This window comes from Eriocheir sinensis, chromosome 16, assembly GCF_024679095.1.
Source record: "Eriocheir sinensis breed Jianghai 21 chromosome 16, ASM2467909v1, whole genome shotgun sequence".
Lineage (NCBI taxonomy): Eukaryota > Metazoa > Arthropoda > Malacostraca > Decapoda > Varunidae > Eriocheir > Eriocheir sinensis.
In genome coordinates this window covers 16,074,299-16,097,301 of record NC_066524.1, presented here as the reverse complement: position 1 = coordinate 16,097,301, position 23,003 = coordinate 16,074,299, and the positions used below count along the sequence as shown (strand labels likewise).

At 42.7% G+C, this 23,003-nt stretch overlaps 2 protein-coding genes across 2 annotated transcripts in view; one reads left to right on the top strand and one right to left on the bottom strand.

Moving 5' to 3' along the window:
- LOC126999409 (uncharacterized) overlaps nucleotides 1–21,350 on the bottom strand; it is a 66,195-nt gene extending 44,845 nt beyond the window's left edge. Inside the window, exons 1-15 of the mRNA XM_050861991.1 lie at nucleotides 21,247–21,350; nucleotides 20,143–20,182; nucleotides 17,966–18,065; nucleotides 16,855–17,420; nucleotides 16,226–16,320; nucleotides 15,838–15,921; nucleotides 15,342–15,479; nucleotides 14,818–14,951; nucleotides 14,474–14,572; nucleotides 14,264–14,382; nucleotides 13,963–14,049; nucleotides 13,647–13,797; nucleotides 13,294–13,429; nucleotides 12,983–13,102; nucleotides 12,236–12,411 (exon numbers count right to left, since the gene is read on the bottom strand). Coding sequence (XP_050717948.1) covers nucleotides 12,236–12,411; nucleotides 12,983–13,102; nucleotides 13,294–13,429; nucleotides 13,647–13,797; nucleotides 13,963–14,049; nucleotides 14,264–14,382; nucleotides 14,474–14,572; nucleotides 14,818–14,951; nucleotides 15,342–15,479; nucleotides 15,838–15,921; nucleotides 16,226–16,320; nucleotides 16,855–17,420; nucleotides 17,966–18,065; nucleotides 20,143–20,156 — 2,019 coding nt within the window. The 5' untranslated portion in view covers nucleotides 20,157–20,182; nucleotides 21,247–21,350. The remainder of the gene's footprint in view (nucleotides 1–12,235; nucleotides 12,412–12,982; nucleotides 13,103–13,293; nucleotides 13,430–13,646; nucleotides 13,798–13,962; nucleotides 14,050–14,263; nucleotides 14,383–14,473; nucleotides 14,573–14,817; nucleotides 14,952–15,341; nucleotides 15,480–15,837; nucleotides 15,922–16,225; nucleotides 16,321–16,854; nucleotides 17,421–17,965; nucleotides 18,066–20,142; nucleotides 20,183–21,246) is intronic.
- Nucleotides 7,854–9,816, top strand: LOC126999412 (uncharacterized). Its single transcript, XM_050861996.1, has 3 exons — nucleotides 7,854–7,921; nucleotides 8,693–8,781; nucleotides 9,009–9,816. Exons 2-3 carry the CDS (start codon nucleotides 8,695–8,697, stop codon nucleotides 9,237–9,239), a joined length of 318 nt encoding a protein of 105 aa, XP_050717953.1. The 5' UTR covers nucleotides 7,854–7,921; nucleotides 8,693–8,694; the 3' UTR covers nucleotides 9,240–9,816.
- Nucleotides 21,351–23,003: the final 1,653 nt, after the last annotated feature.

The following is a 23,003-nucleotide window of genomic DNA, read 5'->3' as shown; positions in this document are numbered from 1 at the left end:
TTTTTTACTATTATTATCAGTACTATTATCTAGGTAGGTATTATCTTGTAGGTGCAGGGGGGGTTGAGGTCTAAATCACCTCCCACTACGCCGCACTACAGGTCCGTCAAGGCAGGTATAGGTGCCTCCTCCAACAGAGGAAATAGACCATTAGACTTAAGACTTTCCGGCGCCCTGCAGGCTCTTTCGGCCTATGGCCAGGCCTACCTTTACCTGTAAAAACCAGGTAATAGGTTGCAGGCTGACCTGCGTTATAAAAGGCTCAAAAACGTCTGTAACACTTTGGTGGGGGTGGTAATTATCGTCACCACCAGAGGGGTTCAGACGGGATTACTTTCGCCGTTGTCCGTCTGTTTGTCTTTTGTTTTCTTGTCTGTTACCGAAATATCTTAAAAGTAGATTGGAATATTGCTATAACATTCATATGAGAACATCCTTTGGTGAATACCTAAATCTGATTTAATATTGGAAAAAAAATCTGACAAAACTGACTGAATGATGGAGAATAATAAGTGGTAAAAACTGACTGACTGAATGACTTAGGGCGGCCATACCGAAAGGTCTACTTGAGCTTTGATGGCAGACTGGAGGAGGACCAAGAGTGCTTCTAGTTATGTCCCGGTGCTTCCCATGGGTGGGTCGGATCTTTTCCGATAAAATCCGATAAAAAATGGATGAATGAATGATGGCAGCCATCTTCAAAATCAAACTTTGGCTTATATGGCGGGCGATACGTATTCTTCAAGATAATGTATCTGTATTTATATTTAATAAATGATTTTGTTGATATGTTTCAGTTGTTGATGGTGGGTTTGCTATTGTTGTTGTGTAGATCGTCGCCATTCGTTGTTGTCGTTGTTGTTGTTAGTGTTGTTTACCTACATCCGGGATGCAGCCACGAGGAACTGCGCCACGTGATGGGACTGTAATAACTTGTGATTTATGTGGCCAAAATGACCTCTCTTCCTTTACCTCTTCCTACCCTGTACTTCCTCTATATGTCAGTCTCACCCTCTACAAGGCACCTTTACTCACCACCACATCAGTAATGTCATCATTACCACCACCACCACCACCAGTAAGTGCAGCATGACTAGTATACAACCACCACCGACCATTACAGAACACAGACTCTTTGCATGCGACTTAATACGACTAATGACATAAGGCAAGGCTCTCTGCCAAGTGTGCTTGCAAATGATCTAAACCACAAGATGAATCAGGCACACTGTTGGCAATGCTGTTGGCACTGAGGATGAAAGATGCTGCTGTTGGCACTGAGGATGAAAGATGCTCACCTGGGGAATTATATGCCCTCACTTGTAGACAATCTATCGGGCAAAGACCCAAGCGACAGTTTAAAAAATAAAAAATAAATATTATTTCAAAGAATACGCATCGGCCGCCATATTGGCCGAAATATTATTTTGAAGTAGGCCGCCATTATTTATTGTCACTTTTTATCGTATTATATCTGAAAGTCGGGACCACCCCGTGGTAAGAACTGGGACATTAGTGAAAGCACTAATTCCTCACTCCTACAAAAACAGGAGTTGTCATAAATATCTAAAGTACAATCAACGTTTATGAAACCCTCCGCATCATGAATAATTTTTCATCGGTCCTTTCTCCAAGCAGGAAAAGGGCGTCATGTAAACACTGGTTGGGACACCGAGGGAACAGTTTACCTAGGTGAGTGTGGCGGCGACAGGTGAAGGGAGGAGTGAAGGCCGCACACCCCGTCACACCTTTACACAAACACAGATAAGGATGTCACCCCCCAAAAGACAACTCTCAGAACTTCAAGGTTTGCCTTCATTAGCCTCTATGACTGTTCTTAGCGTACTTTGAACGTTTATTTAGTGTGGGGTATTAACATTATTCCAACAAGTCTCCAAAACCAATCTAACGTGGAGACAAGCCAAAACCTAACCAAAAATGCCCAAAACACGCTGATCTCTTAAATAAAACAGATGATGAAAATATAATAACCAACGCAAGGCACATGTATCCTCCCCATTTTTTTTTTTTTTTTTTTTAGTATAGGAGGCAGCTTTGGGGTACCTCTCCTCCCGAAATTGACCTCTCTTTCGGCCATCTCTTTTGATTCTTTTTTGTGGGAGCAGTGACTAGCGGGCTTTTTTATTATCGTTTCGTGTTTTTGTGCCCTTGAGCTGTCCACTTTGTTGTAAGAAAAAAAAAATCTAAAGAGTACGCTAGCGCTGATCCTGCAAATAGTGGACAGTGAAAGCTTCCTAGACAGAGGGTCAGAATAAATTGGAGGTGCCTTGATACTAAAACTTGATAAAGCGCGGCACCTACGTTTCAGGTTACAGAAGAAGAAGAAAAAGAAGAAGAAGAAGAAGAAAGACTTTTCCCACTCAATTTCAACACTCGCTCATGGATTTTGGAAAGTATTGACGCTGACGTGACATTATAGTACAATTTTTTAAAGGAATTTTCCGGAACGTGTGGGAATCGTGTCACAAACAAGTCAAGGTACAAAGCGGTGCCATGAAGAGTTATGCCTAATTGTGTTTTCTTCTTCTTTCTCCTTCTTCTCTACATTCACTTCTCTATACATTATTTATATTCACCTTTGTTACCTCTTTATTATTTTCTAATTGAATCATTCTTCTTCATCATTGCTTTCTCCTCTTTTCAGTTTTTATTTTATTTTTATTACTGTCTTATTCGTTTTACAGCATTATACATTATCACTTATTCCTCCTCTTCTTTTCAGCTTTTTCAACCTTTATATTCGTTTCTTCCAGCATTATCCACTTTCATTGCTATTCACTCTTTTTCATTCGTGACAATACGGGTACACGGGCTAAAATATACACGCCCCAAAAGCTGACAGATTAAAACGCTGTGCTTAGTCTATGATTGTCTAATTAGGAAAATTAACATATGTTTACCGGCATTACCGCCAGACACCACAAACGTCACCATTACCGCCACCACGACCACCAGTGTAACCATAACCCCTACAACAACAAAACAACGACAGCAACAAACAGGAAGTGGGTACAACGAAGATTACCCTCAAGGCCACGTGAAAAATATACAAGATGACAAGAGGAAACCGGCAGCACCGAAAGTGATGTACAGGCAGGTAGACAGACAGACAGACAGACAAACCGACGGAAAAACAAACAGGCAAGTAGACAGAAAGGCAGGCAAATGCAGGAGAAAACTGAGATATAAAAAAACAAGCAAACAAACTGAGAGAGAGAGAGAGAGAGAGAGAGAGAGAGAGAGAGAGAGAGAGAGAGAGAGAGAGAGAGAGAGAGAGAGAGAGAGAGAGAGAGAGAGAGAAGTTTTCCCATTACCTTGCATTGAAGAATTCCTGAATCTAAAGATGTACAGACAGAAAGGGGGAGAGGGCAGCAGGTCCCTTCTTACCAACACAAGAGGTGCATGTGTACAAATAAACATGTGTCAAGGGCATTCATAGAGCACACGTACACACGCACACACATACACACGTGCACACACATTCCTAAAGTGTAATCGGTGCACGTCACGCCTTTGCAGCCTCACAAAGCAACAACTGAGACAGAGTAATCATCGAGAGGGCATCACGGGTCGTATTAGAAGACATTTCGCAGCCCCCAAGAACACATATTTGACAATGCTTTCGTAGGAGTTGTGGGCATTTCCAGGAGTAGTTTTATGGCCCTGGTGTTAGTTTGACCCTTCCTCTGTACCATGAACCAAAGGAAACACTCATTAGAACTCGACTGACCTCCTCTTTAACCTTTAGAAATTGTTAATGTGAGAAGCGATGGTGTCTTATAATACCAACCCACCTGTTTCTACGCCAACCCTCTCGCTCACCCAAACGTAATAAACACACACACACACACACACACACACACACCAGCTAAAACTCGTACATCCGTCTTGAGGTAAGGTGAAGGTAAGGTAAGGTAAGGTATGGTAAGGTAAGGTAAAGTAAGGTAAGGAAAGCATGAAAATTACCTCCTCTGAGAATCACGTGGATTAAATAGACAGGTAACGGAGAAAATATGGAAAACACGTCAGAAAAAAAATAAAGGAAAAGACAACGAAGAAAAAAATCGAAGTAGTAGTAGTAGTAGTAGTAGTAGGTAGTAGTAGTAGCAATAAGTGATGTTGATAAAGCAAAAACAAGAAGCAAAAGAAATTAACATGACAGGTAACGGGGAAAATATGGAAAACACGTCAGAAAAAAATAAAGGAATAGATACTGAAGAAGAAAAAGAAATCGAAGTAGCAGTAGTAGTAATAGTAGTAGTAGTAGTAGTAGTAGTAGCAATAAGTGATGATGATAAAGCAAAAACAAGAAGCAAAAGAAATTCAGATAAAAGAACAAGAAGACAAAGGCAACAGAGTAATATAAACGCCTTAATGACCGCACGAGCATCATCATCCCCATCAACAAACAGCCCGTGACTGAAGGAATGAGGATATGAAGCGAGTGAGGAACCAAGCGACCGACTGACTGACTAATTCACCCTCGGTTTGTATTGCTCTCTTATGTTTATATAAATCCAACTGAATATCTTTTCGTTCTCTCATACTGATTTTTTTTATGCTTGATGGTCTTGGCTTGCCGAATCTCATTTATTTCAATTCTCTATATTCTACTTTATTCCCTTTCAACCGTATAGTATCTGCATCCGACCAGTGTCCGGGCTACATGGACTTCTTGACTTATAGCATGTGTACTCTTCCGTCTGAAGCGAGTGAGGAACCAAGCGACCGACTGACTGACTAATTCACCCTCGGTTTGTATTGCTCTCTTTGTGTTTATATAAATCTAATTGAATATATCTTTGTTCTCTCATACTGATTTTTTTATGCTTGATGGTCTTGGCTTGCCGGATCTCACATATTTCAATTCTCTATATTCTACTTTATTCCCTTTCAACCGTATAGTATCTGCGTCCGACCAGTGTCCGGGCTACATGGACCTCTTAACGTATAGCATGTGTACTCTTCCGTCTCTATTGATTGCACTGTTTAATAATAATATTGATAACTGAGACCGATTAGCTGAAGGAGAGAGCGAAAAGGTTGATTAATGGGTGATGGAGTTAATTATATGAACACAGACAAGGCATATAGCGAGGGAATCAGCTGGTGAGAAAGTTAATGAGTAACAAGCATAGACAAGGCACATGAGGAGGGAGTTAGCTAATGAGTGGGTGAGTTAATGAGTTACGAGCATAGACAAAACATAGCGAGGGAGGAAGCTAATGATTATGAGCATGGATTAGGTATTCAAGACGAGGCGATGACCCCAGCACATCCCCAACAGCGTGTATCCGTCAAGGGCGTGGAGCCTCAAGATGGAAATAGAGAGGGCCCCCAACACCCGCCCTGCAGACTGGCGTGACGGAGGGGCGACGCTGGGCCGGAATACAACAATTTGGTGGGGTTGGCGTGCCGGGAATGTGGTCTCTTGTATAGCTCCTCGTCTCCTCCTTATCCTCCTCATATGCTTATTCTGTTTCTTCTTAAATTTCTTGTTCTTGTCTTTGTTCTTGTTCTTCTTCGCCTTTCCTTTCTTTGTAAATTTCCTTGTTTCCATTTTTGTCCTCCTCCTTTTTAGAGTATCCCTTTTTCTTCCTTCCTTCCTTGATTCCTTGATTCCTACCATCCTTCCTTCTTTCCCATCCTTCTTTTCCAAATTCTTCCTCCTTACTCTTTTTTCTTCACATTCATTCTTTTCGTTATTCCTTTTACACCTGCAACCGACTCTTTATATTCTCACCGTTATCGCCTCCTCCTCCTCCTCCTCGTTGGATTGCTACCGTTGTTATAAAATCGACCACAGTAAAAATAATGTACAATTCATCATCATATGACCACAAATTTGCTCGTCCTCATTTCTTCCATGGTCGGTAACTTTAAGGGCAACATAAATATAAACTTCCATTTCCTTCCTCGGCTATTCTTTTCCATGTCACGCTTTCCCACTATTCTTCTTTTGAATCCTTTGTTGAAAGTCACTAGTGGTTATTCTCTTCTTACACGTGTCCTCCTTTGTCGTCGTCCTTTACCTATAACCACCAGCACCACTAGCACCTCCTCCTCCTTCTTCTTCAGCAGTAGTAGTGACATGCTTGAGAGGACTGCAAGGTTTCTCTCGGTTGATGTGATTCCTTGGAGGTTCTCAGGTTCCTCGCTAACCTTGGGATGCCCGACGACGTTTACAATGACTGGAAACCTCAAGAAGCAAAACGGATTGAGACTGACTATTGGCTTTTAATCTACCTGAAGCCTCGCCGTGACCATGGATAAGCTCTCTCCCCCAATGCTACAGACCGTCACTCTTCGTCACAAGCGCCGCCACAGTGAACTTTCCTTATTTCCTCACACAAAGACCGAAGATCTCAAAGGAGCGAAGAAACAATTATGAGATGCTTTTATAATCTCTTTACATCACAATACACTGACGGACGCGTTCAAAGCCTTCCCCCAGAGCACGGACCGTCACTCCCCGCCACATGCAGCGCCACATTTAGTTAGTTTCCTCATTTCCTGGAGGGAAGAAGCGCCTCAAGGCCAGGCTGTGGCGGGAGTCAAGTGGAGGCACGCCAGGGTGACAAAGGTTGCGTAATGAGAGCCATCACGACCTTCAAGATGAACCGCTGATGTTCCCGGTAAATGGATCCGCGTGTGCATGTGTACGTATGTGTGTATCTGGTCACGGTGTAGATGTAGGTATGGGGGTCCTTAGGATTCTACCTCCTAACACGTGCTTCAGCCAGCGTAAGAGGATGAAGAAGAACAAGGAAAACTAAAAGGAAGGAGGAAAAGGAGGGGAGATAGGAAAGGGAAATAAGAAGGAATAAAGTTTATATATATATATATATATATATATATATATATATATATATATATATATATATATATATATATATATATATATATATATATATATATATATATATATATATAAAACAGGAGGAAAACGAGAACGAGAGAAAGAAGACAAGAAGGAGGAGTTCGAGAGCCTAGATAAGGAGGAGGAGGAAGCGGATGGAGGAGGAGAGGGTATACACGAGGCTGCTATAATACGTTCTCCTATACGGTTCGCGATCTCTGGAAGGTTGCGGTGGCTGGCTGGGCTGATATGGCCTTTTAAGACTCCAGTGTAATTGAAGTGATAAATCAGACAGGCGCAGGCGCATGGCTAGTAACCCCACTGACAGAAGAACAGAGACAAGGCGGCGTCTCTGCTTAACAAAGGCAACAAAACATCTTCCTGTGCATGCGTCTTAACCTCCCCCAAGGGGCAAGGACATGTCAAAGTGGATGTGAGCTTGATTAATCCTTTAAATGAAAAATAAATAAAAGAATACTCAGAAACGTAGACACAATATCTCTAAACTCCTCACACTAGTCCTATAAACCCACGCGAACACCACCAAGGACTTTAAACTCTCTTTCAAGAGGATCCCCAGAGCAGGAAGAGGCCTATCCTAAACGAAGCATCTCCAAGGGCTTCATGGCTAACCGGAAGCTACTGAAGTGATAACGAGGCAAAGAATTACCTGACATCAATTACTTCATCATCAGGTAACTCACGTGGGAGAGGGTTCGTGAGTACAGCGAGGCGCCTGAGGGAAGGGGGCGCGGGAGAGGGGACATAATGATGGCAAGACGAAGAGCAGGCTGAGGCATGGAAGCGAAGGAGCGTCAAGGCTGCCGGAGACCTTGACGCCAGACTTCCATTGGCTGGTGCGTGAAGATGGCTCCCCGCACCCTCTCCTATTGGCAGATATTGACCCGGACGTGCACGAAGGATCGCCCGCCCACTCAATGCCGAGGCGGGGCGTCACGTCAGGGGGCGCAGGGCGTATATAAGCTGACGGGAACAGAGGGAGGCACAGCTGCACCTCCGCCACTGTCCCTACAACAAGAGGTAAAGACGGGGAGTGCAAAAAGGGTGGGAGGGGCGGCTGGAGAAGCTGGCAAGTCTTCAACACAGATCCTGAAATTTAGTCAGGGAGGGCTTTTGAGGCGGCGTGGAAAGGGATGCCTATGGGAACGTGGTGCTGTTAAGGGCATCAGAAGGGGAGGACTTTGAGACCTGGTGATGTTAGGGGCATCAGGAAGGGATGCCTATGGGAACGTGGTGCTGTTAGGGGCATCAGGAAGGGATGCCTATGGGAACGTGGTGCTGTTAGGGGCATCAGGAGGGGAGGCCTTTGAGACGTGTTGTTAGGGGCATCAGGAAGGGATGCCTATGGGAACGTGGTGCTGTTAGGGGCATCAGGAGGGGAGGCCTTTGAGACGTGTTGTTAGGGGCATCAGGAAGGGCTGCCTATGGGAACGTGGTGCTGTTAGGGGCATCAGGAGGGGAGGCCTTTGAGACGTGTTGTTAGGGGCATCAGGAAGGGATGCCTATGGGAACGTGGTGCTGTTACGGGCATCAGAAGAGGAGGGCCTTGCGACGTGGTGCTGTTAGGGGCATAAGGAGGGGAGGCTTAAGGGAGCGTCGAGCTGTTAAGGGCATTTGCAGGGAAGGTCTATAGTGGTGTGACGTTGTGGTGAGGTATTTGAGGGTCCAGGGCATGAGGTGAGTCAGGGATGCTGGTGTGTAAGGCAGGAGAGGCCAATGGTGGCGGGTGTTGCTGGGGTATGTGAGGGCCGGGAGTGCTGTCCTGTGTCTAACGTGGTGTGTTGCCGTCAGCCATGTCTGTCCGCGTGGTGCTGCTTGCGTGTCTGGTGGCGGCTGTGGCGGGAAGGCCTCAAGCTCAGCAACAAAACCAGCCCATGAACGTAAGTCTGAGTTACTGGCAGATCCGATTTCTTTATAAGGTCCTTGATGTCATACTGTCCCATTTTTTGCAGGGAGTATCATTTCAACTTCTTGTCATGTAAAATCTGAACTATTTTTTTTTTCGATTTTCTCACAATTAAGAAAACTTTGGAGAGCATTATGATTTGTGTGGTTCTGTGCATGGGTCTGTTTCACTAACCCTCCGGCACGTATGCTTGCCCGGCAGTACGACTTCAAGTGGAACGTGGACGCCCAGGACTACGACAACTATTACGGGCAGCAGGAGGCGGCGAACAATGGGCGTGTGGACGGCTCCTACTACGTGTGGATGCCCGACGGCCGGCTCATGGTGGTCACCTACTACGTGGACGGCGACTCCGGCTTCGTGCCCACCATCAACTACATCGATGATTACAAGCCAACTTGGGGAACACCTTACTACCAGAACAGGAAGTAGCGACCCCTTCCACGCCTACGACAACACACGTACAGACATGGCGCCCGCTCATAAGTCACCCCTGCATGTCCACTACTCTAAGATGGATTCCGATGACTATATGTTCCTATGGCTCTCATCCCCATCATCACACTCGGCTCACAACAGAGAGCCCGGGTTCGATTCCCGTGCGGAGTGGAAAAATTTGTGCAGCTTTTTCCGATACCCTACGCCCCTGTCCACCCAGCAGTGAATGGGTACCAGGTATTAATCGGGGGTTGTGTCCCGTCTCCTGGGATCTGTTCCATTCTCCTATAATTCCTTCCCCTCCTGTCTCTCTCCGGCATATGACCACAGATGTTGCGCCGACTAAACGAAACTTTCCAAACTTTCATCCCCATCATGCTTCCTTCTTAACCTGACAACTCTCCCCTTCAGCGCCTCAGTACCAAGAAGTGTTGTCTCCTTCCCTGGTCCTATTTCCCTTTACCGTCGACCAGCTTCATATAGCAAAGGCCGTTCCTCGCCCCGTTCCAGCCTATAGCCACTCCCCCGCCTGTAGTGTTCCTCGATGGTGATAATAAACAGCTTTTCTTATGATGTGCCTTTCCGTCCCTCAAACACGAGTAGTTGCTCTGATAACAAGCGCATACCATGACACGTGTGCTCTCTGTCTTGTCTGCACGAAAACAACTCACACGCCGCGTTGCACACACTAACAAATCACAAATAAACATACGCCTGTTTTGGGTTGCCAAGCGTATTTCCGTGCATTAAAAAACAGGAGCTACACATGAGAACGCAAAGTGATTGACAGCCAAAACTACCTCCTCATACGTTATATATTTTGTGTGTGTGTGTGAGCCTCAAACACCAGTGACAAAAAAAAGTTATAAAAAGCGCTGCATCACTTCCAGGAATCATCAATTGGCTGTCCTCATGGCTATCTTCATCTCACACTCTATTCATCCTCCTGCTTTCTTGATAATTTTCCTTTCCTGTGCCTCTTTTGTTCTATCTCGTTTCCCTGCCTCCTCCTCCTCTTCCTCCTCTATAACGATTTCCTCTTAAATTCCTCCTTTACGTTCTCCCGTCTTTTTCTTCTTTCCCTTCATATTTATCAACCCCTTTCTGTTTCTCCCCCATCTCCTATGACAATATCCCTTTCCCACTCTCGTTTCGCTCGTCTCTCTACATTTCCCTCATCCTTATCCTTCTATTCTTTCTTCCATCCACTCTTCGGTCCATCCCTCCTTCTTCCACCCCGATCCCCTTCCACCCCCATCCCCTTCTTCAACCCCCACTCCCCTTCTCCCTCCACCCAGTCCCCTCACTATGATAATTTACCGCATCCCCCTCCAATGTTTTCCTCGTGTGCTGGTGGGGCAACACAAGCCACGCTGCCAATTGTCTCGCTCCATTACGTGTTTTGCGACGCACTGGAGGGAGCGGAAGGGAAATTGGAGGGGGAGGGGGTACCGAGGCAGGCGTTAAAGCTAAGTTTATGCGTTTATGCGTAAGTGCTGTTGCTTCTTCCGTTCAATTTACCGCGTTATTTTCCTCCTCGGCCGTTTGTTGCGCAGTCGAGTGAAATGCGGGAGAGTGTGGCAGCAGGTTGGAATGTTTACGCCTAACTGCTGCTGCTGCTTCTGTTATCCGCATCTATCTATTTTTCCTTTCTTCTCCTCAGTAACTAGACCGTGCAACACAGTGTCTTTGTTCTTTCCTGACTCGTAAATCTCCGTCCAATTGTTCCTCTTCAAGTGAAAGCATTGTCTCGTGATCAAAATCGCTGTCAATAAAGTGTAGAATGGTTTGAAGACTTATGCCACAACATCTTCATTACAAGCATAAACAGTTTTTTTTTTTTTTTTTCTGAACCAAGTCGGTCTTGTCTCAGTCATAACCAATAATGTCAACTGGAGTTGGGAGCTTCTGCTCAGTCATGAAAATGTGTTCAATATAAAAAAAAAACAGTAACCGAAGTTAAAATCATTTACAGTAAACACCAGATGCAAAGATACCTGAGTGGGTCCATATCAATGCTAAAGAATACCTACTAGGTAATACCAGTCACTGACCTTGTTTTTACGGATGATGGAGTACATAATCCTAGTGGAGTCGCTGGAAGTACTGCACTGCACAAGGAGGCAAAGCCTTTGAAACTTCAGGTCTTCTGAGTGTGGTGAGGACTTTGAGATCTTGGAAAATTTCACATACCTTGGTAGTGATGTGAAGAACAGTGGATCTCATCAAGAAGTCTTATAACAGACTGACTTGGCTTACGGTGTTATAGACTCGCTCAGCACGAGTATATATAATGTTGTTGATACCTGAACAGAAGGACAAAGATCCGGATCTTCAAGTCGCCAGGTTCCCTTTCTTACTCTATGGCTGTGAGACATCGACACTGAATAGAGATAGATTGATGCCTTTGGTAATACGTGCCTCTCCAGTCATGGGATATCATTGGAATGACTGTGTCAAATTGGTAATTACTTCATCAGACTGGGTCAAGGCCTATTACCTGCATAGTCCTTGAACACCAATTCTGATTATACACATAATTATGGCACACTGCCCAGAAGTAGACCCTGCTCATTAGGTTGTTTCTGTAACAGACATTCCCAAGTGAAGGTTAATGGGATGCTCACAGAGTTTATAGGTTGAGCAAGTCAACAGATCCTGCCATGAAGTTTTTAGGATGGATGAAGGCCTGCAAGGAGACCCCTGGGTTTAGCATCTTAGGGAAGACAGTGATGTGGCCCATGACATGTGCCCCGACTGCTTGATTAAATGAACCTGATCTTGCCTTCAAGTCATTATGACACTATTATGGACTATTATAGACATAATCACACGGTAAATTTGATCAATGTCTTATGGCTTCTTCTTGCTTCCTTTATGATGGAGAAGCGAGTTGTGGGCATTTTTTATAATTATATTTTGCTCTTGAACTGTTTCTTGAGCCAAAAAGAAAACAAACAACACTACAAAAATATAGCCTCCAGCCATACCTTATGTTTGCTCTTGGTCATGATGACAGCAGTGGCATGAGTGTCAAATTGTGGCCTCCCTGCACGCCCTGTCATTTGCAGAAGCTGGGCCGAAGAGTATTCCTCATAACCACCACCCACGTACTGTGAGGTGGACTTGACAACCACCAGATGAGCAGGTAAGTTGACCCCCATGGCTAAAAGAGAGAAAAAAGTGGAAGGTGAAGAAGCATATGAGATGGTTCTGAGGGCTGAGAAGTGCTGCAGAAAACAAAAGCAATGATGGAAAAGGAAAAAGTAAAGAAGTAAGGAGAAAAGGTGTTGCACTGATTGAAATGTAAAGCTAAGGTGAGGAAAGAAAGGAGATATGCCACTGAGAAATCTGAAACTACACAATTATAAAAATATATGAAGAACAAAAAACGGAGAAGATGGTTCTGAAGCGCTGGAGAATCAAGTATGAGAGGTGCTGATAAAGGACAATAATGGAGGAAAAAAATGGTAAGGAAATAGGGAAGAAAAAGGTGTTATAATCATGAAAATGTAAAACTTGGAGAGAAAAGAAGAAAAACAAAAAATGACAGGGAACTGGAAAATTTTAAAGAACAGAACGTAGAAAAATAAGAGAAAAAATAAGCAAGACTGAAAGAATGGGAGCACTGCAGAAAAATTATAAGACATGAGTACATAACTGACCAAACCCAATAATATTTAACATTCCTCTTTCTACTGACCTCGAAACACACATACACACACACACACACTTACCGAGGGTACTGGTGGCCACAAGGACGGGCAGCTGACTGGCAGTGAAGAGCTCCTCAGCTTGTCGTCGGTCACCTGCCACCAACCCAGCATGATGGAACCCAACGCCGCACATCACACATTCTGCAACAAACGAGGAGCACAAAACAAGGCAATTACCATACACTATCTTGCCATAAGGTGATCGAGATACCATTACAGGGGAGACTAAGTTATAATTTGAGAGGGGGGAAAGTTCGTTACTACTACTACTGAGATGAAGTTATGTTACTTAGGGATTGTCTAGTTAATGATTTTTGTCTCTGTTGTGTTACCTCTGAGCTTGTTGTCCCTGAGACCATTGGCAACAGTGGTGAGGAGCTGCTTGTGGGCTGCATCACGTATAAGCCGCGCTTCTTTGGCCAGGGTGGAGGCAGAGGATTGGGCTGCCTTTCTTGTTGAGACGAACACCTGCAACCAGGGAAATACTAAGGAGGAGCACACAGAGGAAGGAAGACAAAGACAATGACAATGACCACAAACACAAGAATAGGTATGAGACAGAAGAGAAAATGGACAAAGAAAGGAATAAAATTGATAGGGAAAGCACTATCAGCAGGAAAGAAAGATGAGGAGATACACAGGGTTGAAAATTACATATAAACACTTGGATAATCATAAAACTCACCAGGGTAGGTTTATTATCACTATAGTTGGCGATGACACCGGGCAGGCGGTAGTTGAGGGCGAGGTCAAAGCGAAATTCTGTCCAACTCTCCCGGCAGTCATAACCAAGAACCACACGACGCAGCTTGACGGGCCGCAAGCTTTCCTCCAGCCTGAAGCATAGATACAAGACCTTAAGGGAATGTTTTGAATAATAGCAGGTCATACGAAATATAAGGGTAGAAAAAAATTGCTCTATATCAACTAATAAAATTTCATGTCATTTTATGTTCTTCACTAAAGGGCATACTGGCAAACACACAAAATGGTTGCCTTACTTGTGATAGACTGCAGGAGAGGGGTCATCCGAGAGCCAGGCAGCAACATCCTCAACGTTGGGAATCGTAGCCGAGACTGCCACAAACCTTTCAGTGGAAAAACATTAATGTACACCTAAAACACAGTGGTAGTGCATATTACTACAAAACTGTATTATCATCAGTAAGGGCCATAGTTTCTAAATGACCAAAGGAAGCCCATGGAACAATTATTGATACTAATAGGTTAGAGGCCACTCAGTGTGTGCCCAGCGGATTATGGAGGTGATTGTCTCTGGGATGCAATGGATCTTGGAACTACCTGAGGTGGGGCGAGGCATCGGAGTTCCCCTGGGAGGGCCTAGTGGCGCGGATGGTCTTCATGCGGGACACCACTGCCTCAAGGGTGGGGCCTCGACCTTCATCATTCAGCACATGCACCTGTGTGAGGAGTTGGCAACGGTGAGGATGAGTGCATTGGCAACGGTGGGATAAGATGCAACACTGGATGGGAAACAAGGGGCAGCCTTACTTCATCTATGAGGAGGAGAGATACGGCCTGCATAAGGGAGGCGTGGTCCCTCCAACGGCGGGTCAGGAAGTCCCACTTCTCAGGGGTGGTCAGTATCACCTGGAAAGGCAACAAACACACAATGAATGCCATCTGACAAGACTGATGTAAGGAAAAGAACAGAAAGACCCTAAAAACATAATGGAAGGGATTCAAAACCATGTGTCCACTAAAGCACTTTCATTTTAGAAAGAAAACTGTACTTGTGGGAGGGGCTTTTGAATCCTTTTCATTTTTACAGTGAATTACCTCCTTCAGTGTAAAAAAAGAAAACGAAAACTATATGCCCATCCAGGCCTGCACACCTCAGAGTTTTTGATGACCGTGATGTCGTCATGTTCTGTGTCTCCGGTGATCTCGGCACAGGACAGGTTGAGGCGTGCCAACTTCTGCCGCCAGTCCAGGTACCTCTCTGTCACCAGGGCCTTCATGGGGGCCACTGTGGGTAGAGCAGTTATATAAATGATTGGTTGGGGGATACATTAATGGCACCACAACTGCTGGATACAAGAAAGCCTGTCTACTCAACACCAAAGCTTACAGATGACTAGGTTCAACCATATCTTTTGCATCATAAAACTCATTAAATGACAAAAATTAGGCATGAGAAAAGTTAAATGAAAAATAAATGAAAAAAACTGAGCCATGAACAAAAAGATGGAATCATGATATCCTATGAGCAGATAATAGAGGAACAAACCATGAGTAATGTGTGATTATCAAACAAGAGTCGCTGCACAAGTAAAACTGAAAATACACATGATAAATAAGAGAAAAAATGATAGCGATTGCAATACAGAAGTAATTAAACCCGGCCCTTGACACTCACTGTACACCACTCTGGCAAGCTGGGGCGGGTTTTCACTGCTGGCCTGGCTGTCTCGGGTCATCATGAGGCGCACCAAGGCCAGCTCCATCACCACAGTCTTCCCGGACCCTGTGGGCGCCGACACCACCACTGACCGGTCTGTAGGGCACAAAAACGGACCACTGCGCTGTACTCTTTCATCATGTATTGTATGGTGTAAATTGTATATAACTCAGCCACAGAAATATGCTGCCTTAACCCGGTAGCAGCGGGGATCATGTTTCTTAATGGTCCCTCTAAGCGAGAAAATGAGGAAAAATCATCACTCACACAAACCATTTCATAATATATATCAAAGCATTTGTGATCAGTTAACGTATCATCTATTTTGGGTGGGGTTTTATCATGGCACAAATTTGGCCCGTCGCTGCTACACGGTAAAGCCACAAATTTGGCCCATCGCTGCTACCGGGTTAATCTCTATAATAAAGGAGTAATGTATATGGGACATTCTTACCTGACTGGAACACATCCTTGAACACCGTGGACTGAACAATATTGAAGAAGGGGAACTGAGAGAACAGGGAACGATACGGGTTGGCTGAAGGGCATGTTAAGGAGAATACTATCTACAAATATCATTAGTAATCAACCTTACACCTAGTTCATTTGCAAGAAGTGAATGAGCACAGGTACCCCTTCCCCCTACTTTATCCCTTCATCCACAATTCCTCTACAGTGTCCCTCCCCAGCTCTGTGAATCCTCCTAGACACACAAGTACCCCTCTGCCCTTCCCCTTCCCACAATTCTCTCCGTCCCCTCTGTAAACCCTCCCAGATGCACAGGTACCCCTTCCCCTAACCTCATCCCTTGTCAATCCTCTCATACAAGACAGCAAGGATACGTATGTCCCCAGCTGGCCTCAGCATGCCTCCCCCTGGACCACTGGGACCACTGCTCTTTTTTGTCACTGCAGGAGGCTGAGGCTTCCCACTGCCCCTGCAAATAAAGGTCTTAGTCCAAATTCACAAGACATTTTCTGGGCATATAAACATCTTTCATTTCTATCTTATAATAACTTCTCGTGATCACATACAGTCTTTCCCCACTTCAAGCCATGTTCCAGATCTTCCCTCGATATGCTATTCATGGTAACTTTTATGAAAGCAGCCACTTATCACAATGGAGAGTAATAATGACAGAAGAAATCATTTTTATGTCCACATGATGAAGATATTTCTTTTTTTATCTTTTTATTTGCAGATTAGGCTCTCTACTTCTAAAAAAAAATTATGGTATGATTTTGTTCAATTCTGCAGACTTATATGCTTAATCATCATCTATCCTTGTAGAAATATAAGCAGCACTGACCAAAACTTTCTACTTTTTTACATTTATACTTGCAGATTATCTATTATGACTTCACACACTTCTATGCCTAATCTATCCTCTTTCCTTGTAGAAATGAGCAAAACTATTATATATTACCTAAGAGGCAGCCCAATAACCATGCCTTCCCTCTATGCCTCTTACCTGACCAGAGAGGAGGCTGGGGTTAGATGGACAGGCAGGTGTTGCTTCTCACCCTGCTGCCCCTGGTTACCTTGCAGCCCGGCATGACCCTGTGTGACCTGCCCAGCTACACGGAAGCTTGAGTGACCTTGTGCAGCGTTACCCATTCCTTGGTATATCTGTTGACCCTGAGTGACCTGCCCAGCTCCTCGGTAGACTCGGTGACCTGGTGTGGCGTGACCCCCTCCTTGGTAGACCTGGTGACCTTGCATAGTTTGACCTTGGTATACCTGGTGACCTTCAAGAGTGTGACCTGTGGAATTATATTCCTGGTGACCCTCCTCCAGCTCTGGGTCACTGATATAGTACTTGTCATAGTCCTGTTGGTCAAAGTCCTCCTGTGGCTGATGTGCCTCTGTGTGGTTGAGCTCCTGGGTGTAGAGGTCCTGGACTTGGTGACCTTGTGCCTCAGGGGCCAGTTGGTGGTCCCATGTGTTCCCCCCAGAGTCAATGTAGGGCTCCTGGTGCTGTGGGACTGACTGGTGTGTCCGGACCCCACCCCAGGAAGGTGGAGCCTTGGACCACATCTTGGGACACACACACATATACGTACACACATGAGTACCCCTAACAATGAAGACTATTTATTAAAGGAAACTAAGATTTTTTTTCAAGACGACAACAGTCCTATACGATATCAGTACAATCATGTCTATGCATTTAAATTTCATCTTGTATATTAAAACTGTACCAGGCATCCTATAGAGAAGCTAAGGAATAAAAAAAATGTAATATATAATGACATGAAACCAAATCTACTCTACTACTGAAAGTTTGAATTCAAAATGTCTGTGAATTTCTTTTTTTATGTATTCTAAATCTATTCTAGCTATTTCTTGATAAATCAATTCAAAGAGTCAGTGAACTACTTTTTTGTGTATATCTTTAATTAGGCAAAAGATAACTTGACCAAACACTAAACAGAATCTTATATAGTATTTATTGTAGTGTTTATCATGTCTTAGCAGGCATTCATGTTTTTTGTTTTACGTTTTTGCCCTTGAGCTGCTTCCTTTCCATTAAAAAAAAAATGTCTGTTAGAGGATTGGAGGGACTTCACCGCCTGTCTGACCTGGGAGGCCGTGGACTGTGAGGGGATCTGTGACGGGAGCTGTGAGAGGCACTCATCCTCCTCAGGGGGCGGCGCCACTTCAAAGGGGACTTCCCAGGCCCTTAAATGCAAGAAAAAATAACACTAAATCAGGAACCCATTTATTTAAACATTTCAATGGGAGGAAAAAATAATGCTAAATCAAGAACATAATTATTTTTAACTCACTTTGATGGGAGAAAAAAAATACTGTAATACTAAATCAGGATCACACTTTTTAACCATTACAGTGACTATACTACGATGACTGTACTGCTATCTGGTTTTTTTTTGTTTTTAATTATATATTTAAAGGGTCATAATATCCAGAGACCGTACCTTAAGATCTCAGGGTCCTGTAATTCATCTCCTCTATTTTATCCATCCACTTATATGACCAAAAGACTTCCTGCTTTATTAAAACTCACTCTCTCTCTCTCTCTCTCTCTCTCTCTCTCTCTCTCTCTCTCTCTCTCTCTCTCCATGAATCAGTCCTTCCTTTCTGCATAACCCACAAGCCATCCTCTGTAACCATAAACCTTCAGTCGGTCCCCATGACAAACCTTAAAAACTCACATGATGAGTTACATGACACCCACATGTGTGCCAATCGAACCTCAACACATGCTTTAATTACACCTTTAACAGCACCAGTATGCAAATAAACTAGTCAAGCAGAAGTTTCCTGAGCAGCTTATGATTTCACTCCAACAAGGAAAAAGCAGTAAATCTCCTGGCCCGATCTCTGTTCAAATTTACTGCAACTGCCTCTAACTTTTCCTCACTTTCCATTTATGAGCCTACTTTATAAATATTTGATGTCACTCGAAGGAAAATGCAGTAAGTGTCTTGACCTGTTACCAGTTTAAATATACTGAAAAGAAGCCTCTAACTTTTCCTCCCAATCCAATTAAGTACACTATTTAGCAGTAGGTAAATATCTTGACCTGTTATCAGTTTAAATTTACTGCCAATAAGTCTCTCTTAACTTTTCCTCACTTTCCACTTACGTGTACTCTATTTTATTTCACAATCAACGAGCAAACCATATGAATGATAGGAAATGTTAAAGAAAAAGAAGAAACGCAGAACAAGGACGCAAGCAACTGTCCATCCTTCCTTGCGAGTCGAGAACTTTAGAAACAACACTTTAGGAGAGGAGAGGTAGTTTCCACAGCCATGGACGTAAGAACAGAATCAGCAGACAAGACCCTAAATCAGTATACATCATAAGTTCAGAACTCCAAATCAGCAGAAAACAGCAGAAGGGGACAATAGAGGCCGTGGTTCCATTGCCTAACCAACCCCTTAAAACACTGAAGACAACATTGATTGATTGATTGATAGTTTATTGTTGCAAGTAAACAACAAAGGAGAAGGGAGGAGCATGCCATCCCAACCCCCAGGCAGTGCAGAGAGTGATTACAATAGAGAACTCTTTCGACACACTACCGGCCATATCCCATGAATCTTTGGTCGTTATATATTACACTACTTTGGCATATGGAGTGATACGCTATTTATTATGAGGAACAGGTTATCAAAGGCTATAATTAAGGAAAGGTAACAATACTTCGTCTGGTTCAGGGTCAACACATGGCGCAGAGGTTACCCGCTTGTCACACCGGCCATAAGTCAACCTCATTTATACCTTCTCTACCTTCTTTGTTCTGCCTTCTATCCTCACCAAGCTTCCCCAGGTGCAAGAGGGAGTCATCAAGTGTCTATAGGAGGATTTATGGGTAACAGTAAACACGTGGGGGCGAGGAAAACACAAAAAAACTCACCTCACACTTCCCGCACGGCCACGCAGATGAACCACGGAAAAGGAAAACGGGCGTATAACAAAAATATTATAATAGTTTCTCGTTATCTTTTTAGTAGTAGTAGTAGTAGTAGTAGTAGTAGTAGTAGTAGTAGTAGTAGTAGTAGTAGTAGTAGTAGTAGTTGTTGTTAGTAGCAGCAGTAGGCTAGTATGAAAAGAAAAAAAAGAAAAAGAAAAAGAACTACCACAAGAACAAGAACAATACTTAGCCATCATCATCATCATCATCTTTAGAACTACATACCATGACCAATACTTACCTTCTACTCTACTATATATTTAACTTCCAAAATATAAACTATCTGCCTCAACTCAGCCCTCGCCATGTGCTCACCTCTCGGCCGTCATAGTAGAGGCTATTGCGCCGTCTTGGCCTGTGAAGAATGGAAGAAAAGCTTAATTAATACTGAAGAACCCAGCACTAATTAACTTTGGCAGCACGTTAGTCATTCATTGTTGGAGGGAGGTTTGTTTTTGTTTTTTTTACGTCTTTTGAAGCGCTAGTAGGCTTAATTTCTTCAGGGGCATTGTCGGCCCAAGCGAGTCCGCAGGCATTTTTTTTTTTATAGTGGCGCCATTTATGCTTGCGGAAAAAAGAAAATAAACAGCATGAAAGTATATTTAACTCGTGTCCTATTAAAACAATTGAACTGCTAATAACAATGTATCGAGAGGACCAAAATGTAATCGGAATCAGAAAAAAAAACGTGACTTTCTTGTGTAAAAACGACACGATAGGGCCTACTGAAAAAGCAACGTAAACTCGTGTTCTATAGATAAAAAAAAAAAAAGATGCTGATGGAATATTGTATCACGAAAACCAAAATGTCAGAACAGCATAATCTTTTGGTGTGTAGTCTACGCGATATTGCATCCAGAGGCCTATAAAAAAAATATGAACTTATTAATCCTGTATAGAGAACCACAATGTAATCTGAGTAATACATGGTAAGTGAATAAATAGATAAATAGATAAATTCTAAACGAGTGCCTAAAATGGTCGTCATAAATAGACTTATTCGAATTACGTGGAGAAATCTTTATATTTATCCCGTATCGAGAACCACAATGTAATATGAGTAATATATGATAAGTGAACAGATAAATAAATAAGTAAATATAAATATAATTCTAAACGAGTGCCTGATATATACCTATGGTCGTCAATACGTGGAGAAATCTTTATTTTAACACATACAAATACCTGAACGATTAAACCTACGTAACTGCCCCTATCTTATTATAAAACAAGTGGCAAATTATTCTTAAATACCCAAAACAAGCAAAAAATCAATAAAATCAAACTAACAGCGTCGCGGCGTCGCTCAAGACTCGACGCGAACCATCTGAAAAATAGGTGAAACAAGTGAATTAGTCCTGAGGCGCCTCTGTACACCAACACCACCTGGGATAAAGTGAATTAGTTATCTTGCCTTACCTATGAGTGTGTTTTCTGCTTATTTATCGTTGTATTGAGAGAAAGGTTGTAATGGTCGGTGGAGGATCGAACGCGTGGTCCTCCTCCTCGTGGTCGCGTCGGACACTGAGCCGCAAAGTTGCCAGAGTCAGACTGTCTTATTCAGCCTCTTATATTTACCGACTTCCGACTCAAAAACTGTCTCGTGGACCCCAATAAGGAGATTCACTAATAATTATCGTTAAAATAGTTAATTCCTGATGTTTCTTGGCGATAGTTAGGCGTCAGATATCGGTAAATACTATGCTCTGAGTACGATAATTTGGCAACGGTGCTGAGCCGCCATCTTCACCTTCACCTTTCTTCAATATTTTTTTTAATACGTGTAAAAAATAACGTGACAGCAAAGAACAACGTAGGGAATGTTAATAGTAAAGATGAAAATGTTTATACAAAAAGAAATATATATAAAATTGATTCCTAAAAGATTCAAAGTAGGGTAATTGGATAATCATTTAAATACAGCCTATTCTTCCCAGCCTACTGTATGTATCTGAATTTACTACATGTAATATGATATAGATAATGATATAGATACATATAGATAGATAGATAACGTTGATAGATGGATGGATTTATAGATGAGGTGAGATAGATTGATTGATATAGATAGATAACGTTGATAGATGGATGGATTTATAGATGAGGTGAGATAGATTGATAGATATAGATAGATAACGTTGATAGATGGATGGATTTATAGATGAGGTGAGATAGATTGAAAGATATAGATAGATAACGTTGATAGATGGATGGATTTATAGATGAGGTGAGATAGATTGAAAGATATAGATAGATAGCGTTGATAGATGGATGGATTTATAGATGAGGTGAGATAGATTGATAGATATAGATAGATAACGTTGATAGATGGATGGATTTATAGATGAGGTGAGATAGATTGATAGATATAGATAGATAACGTTGATAGATGGATGGATTTATAGATGAGGTGAGATAGATTGAAAGATATAGATAGATAACGTTGATAGATGGATGGATTTATAGATGAGGTGAGATAGATTGATAGATATAGATAGATAACGTTGATAGATGGATGGATTTATAGATGAGGTGAGATAGATTGAAAGATATAGATAGATAACGTTGATAGATGGATGGATTTATAGATGAGGTGAGATAGATTGATAGATATAGATAGATAACGTTGATAGATGGATGGATTTATAGATGAGGTGAGATAGATTGAAAGATATAGATAGATAACATTGATAGATGGATGGATTTATAGATGAGGTGAGATAGATTGAAAGATATAGATAGATAACGTTGATAGATGGATGGATTTATAGATGAGGTGAGATAGATTGATAGATATAGATAGATAACGTTGATAGATGGATGAATTTATAGATGAGGTGAGATAGATTGAAAGATATAGATAGATAACGTTGATAGATGGATGGATTTATAGATGAGGTGAGATAGATTGATAGATATAGATAGATAACGTTGATAGATGGATGGATTTATAGATGAGGTGAGATAGATTGAAAGATATAGATAGATAACGCTGATAGATGGATGGATTTATAGATGAGGTGAGATAGATTGAAAGATATAGATAGATAACGTTGATAGAAGGATGGATTTATAGATAAGGAGATAGATTGATAGATATAGATAGATAACGTTGATAGATGGATGGATTTATAGATGAGGTGAGATAGATTGATAGATATAGATAGATAACGTTG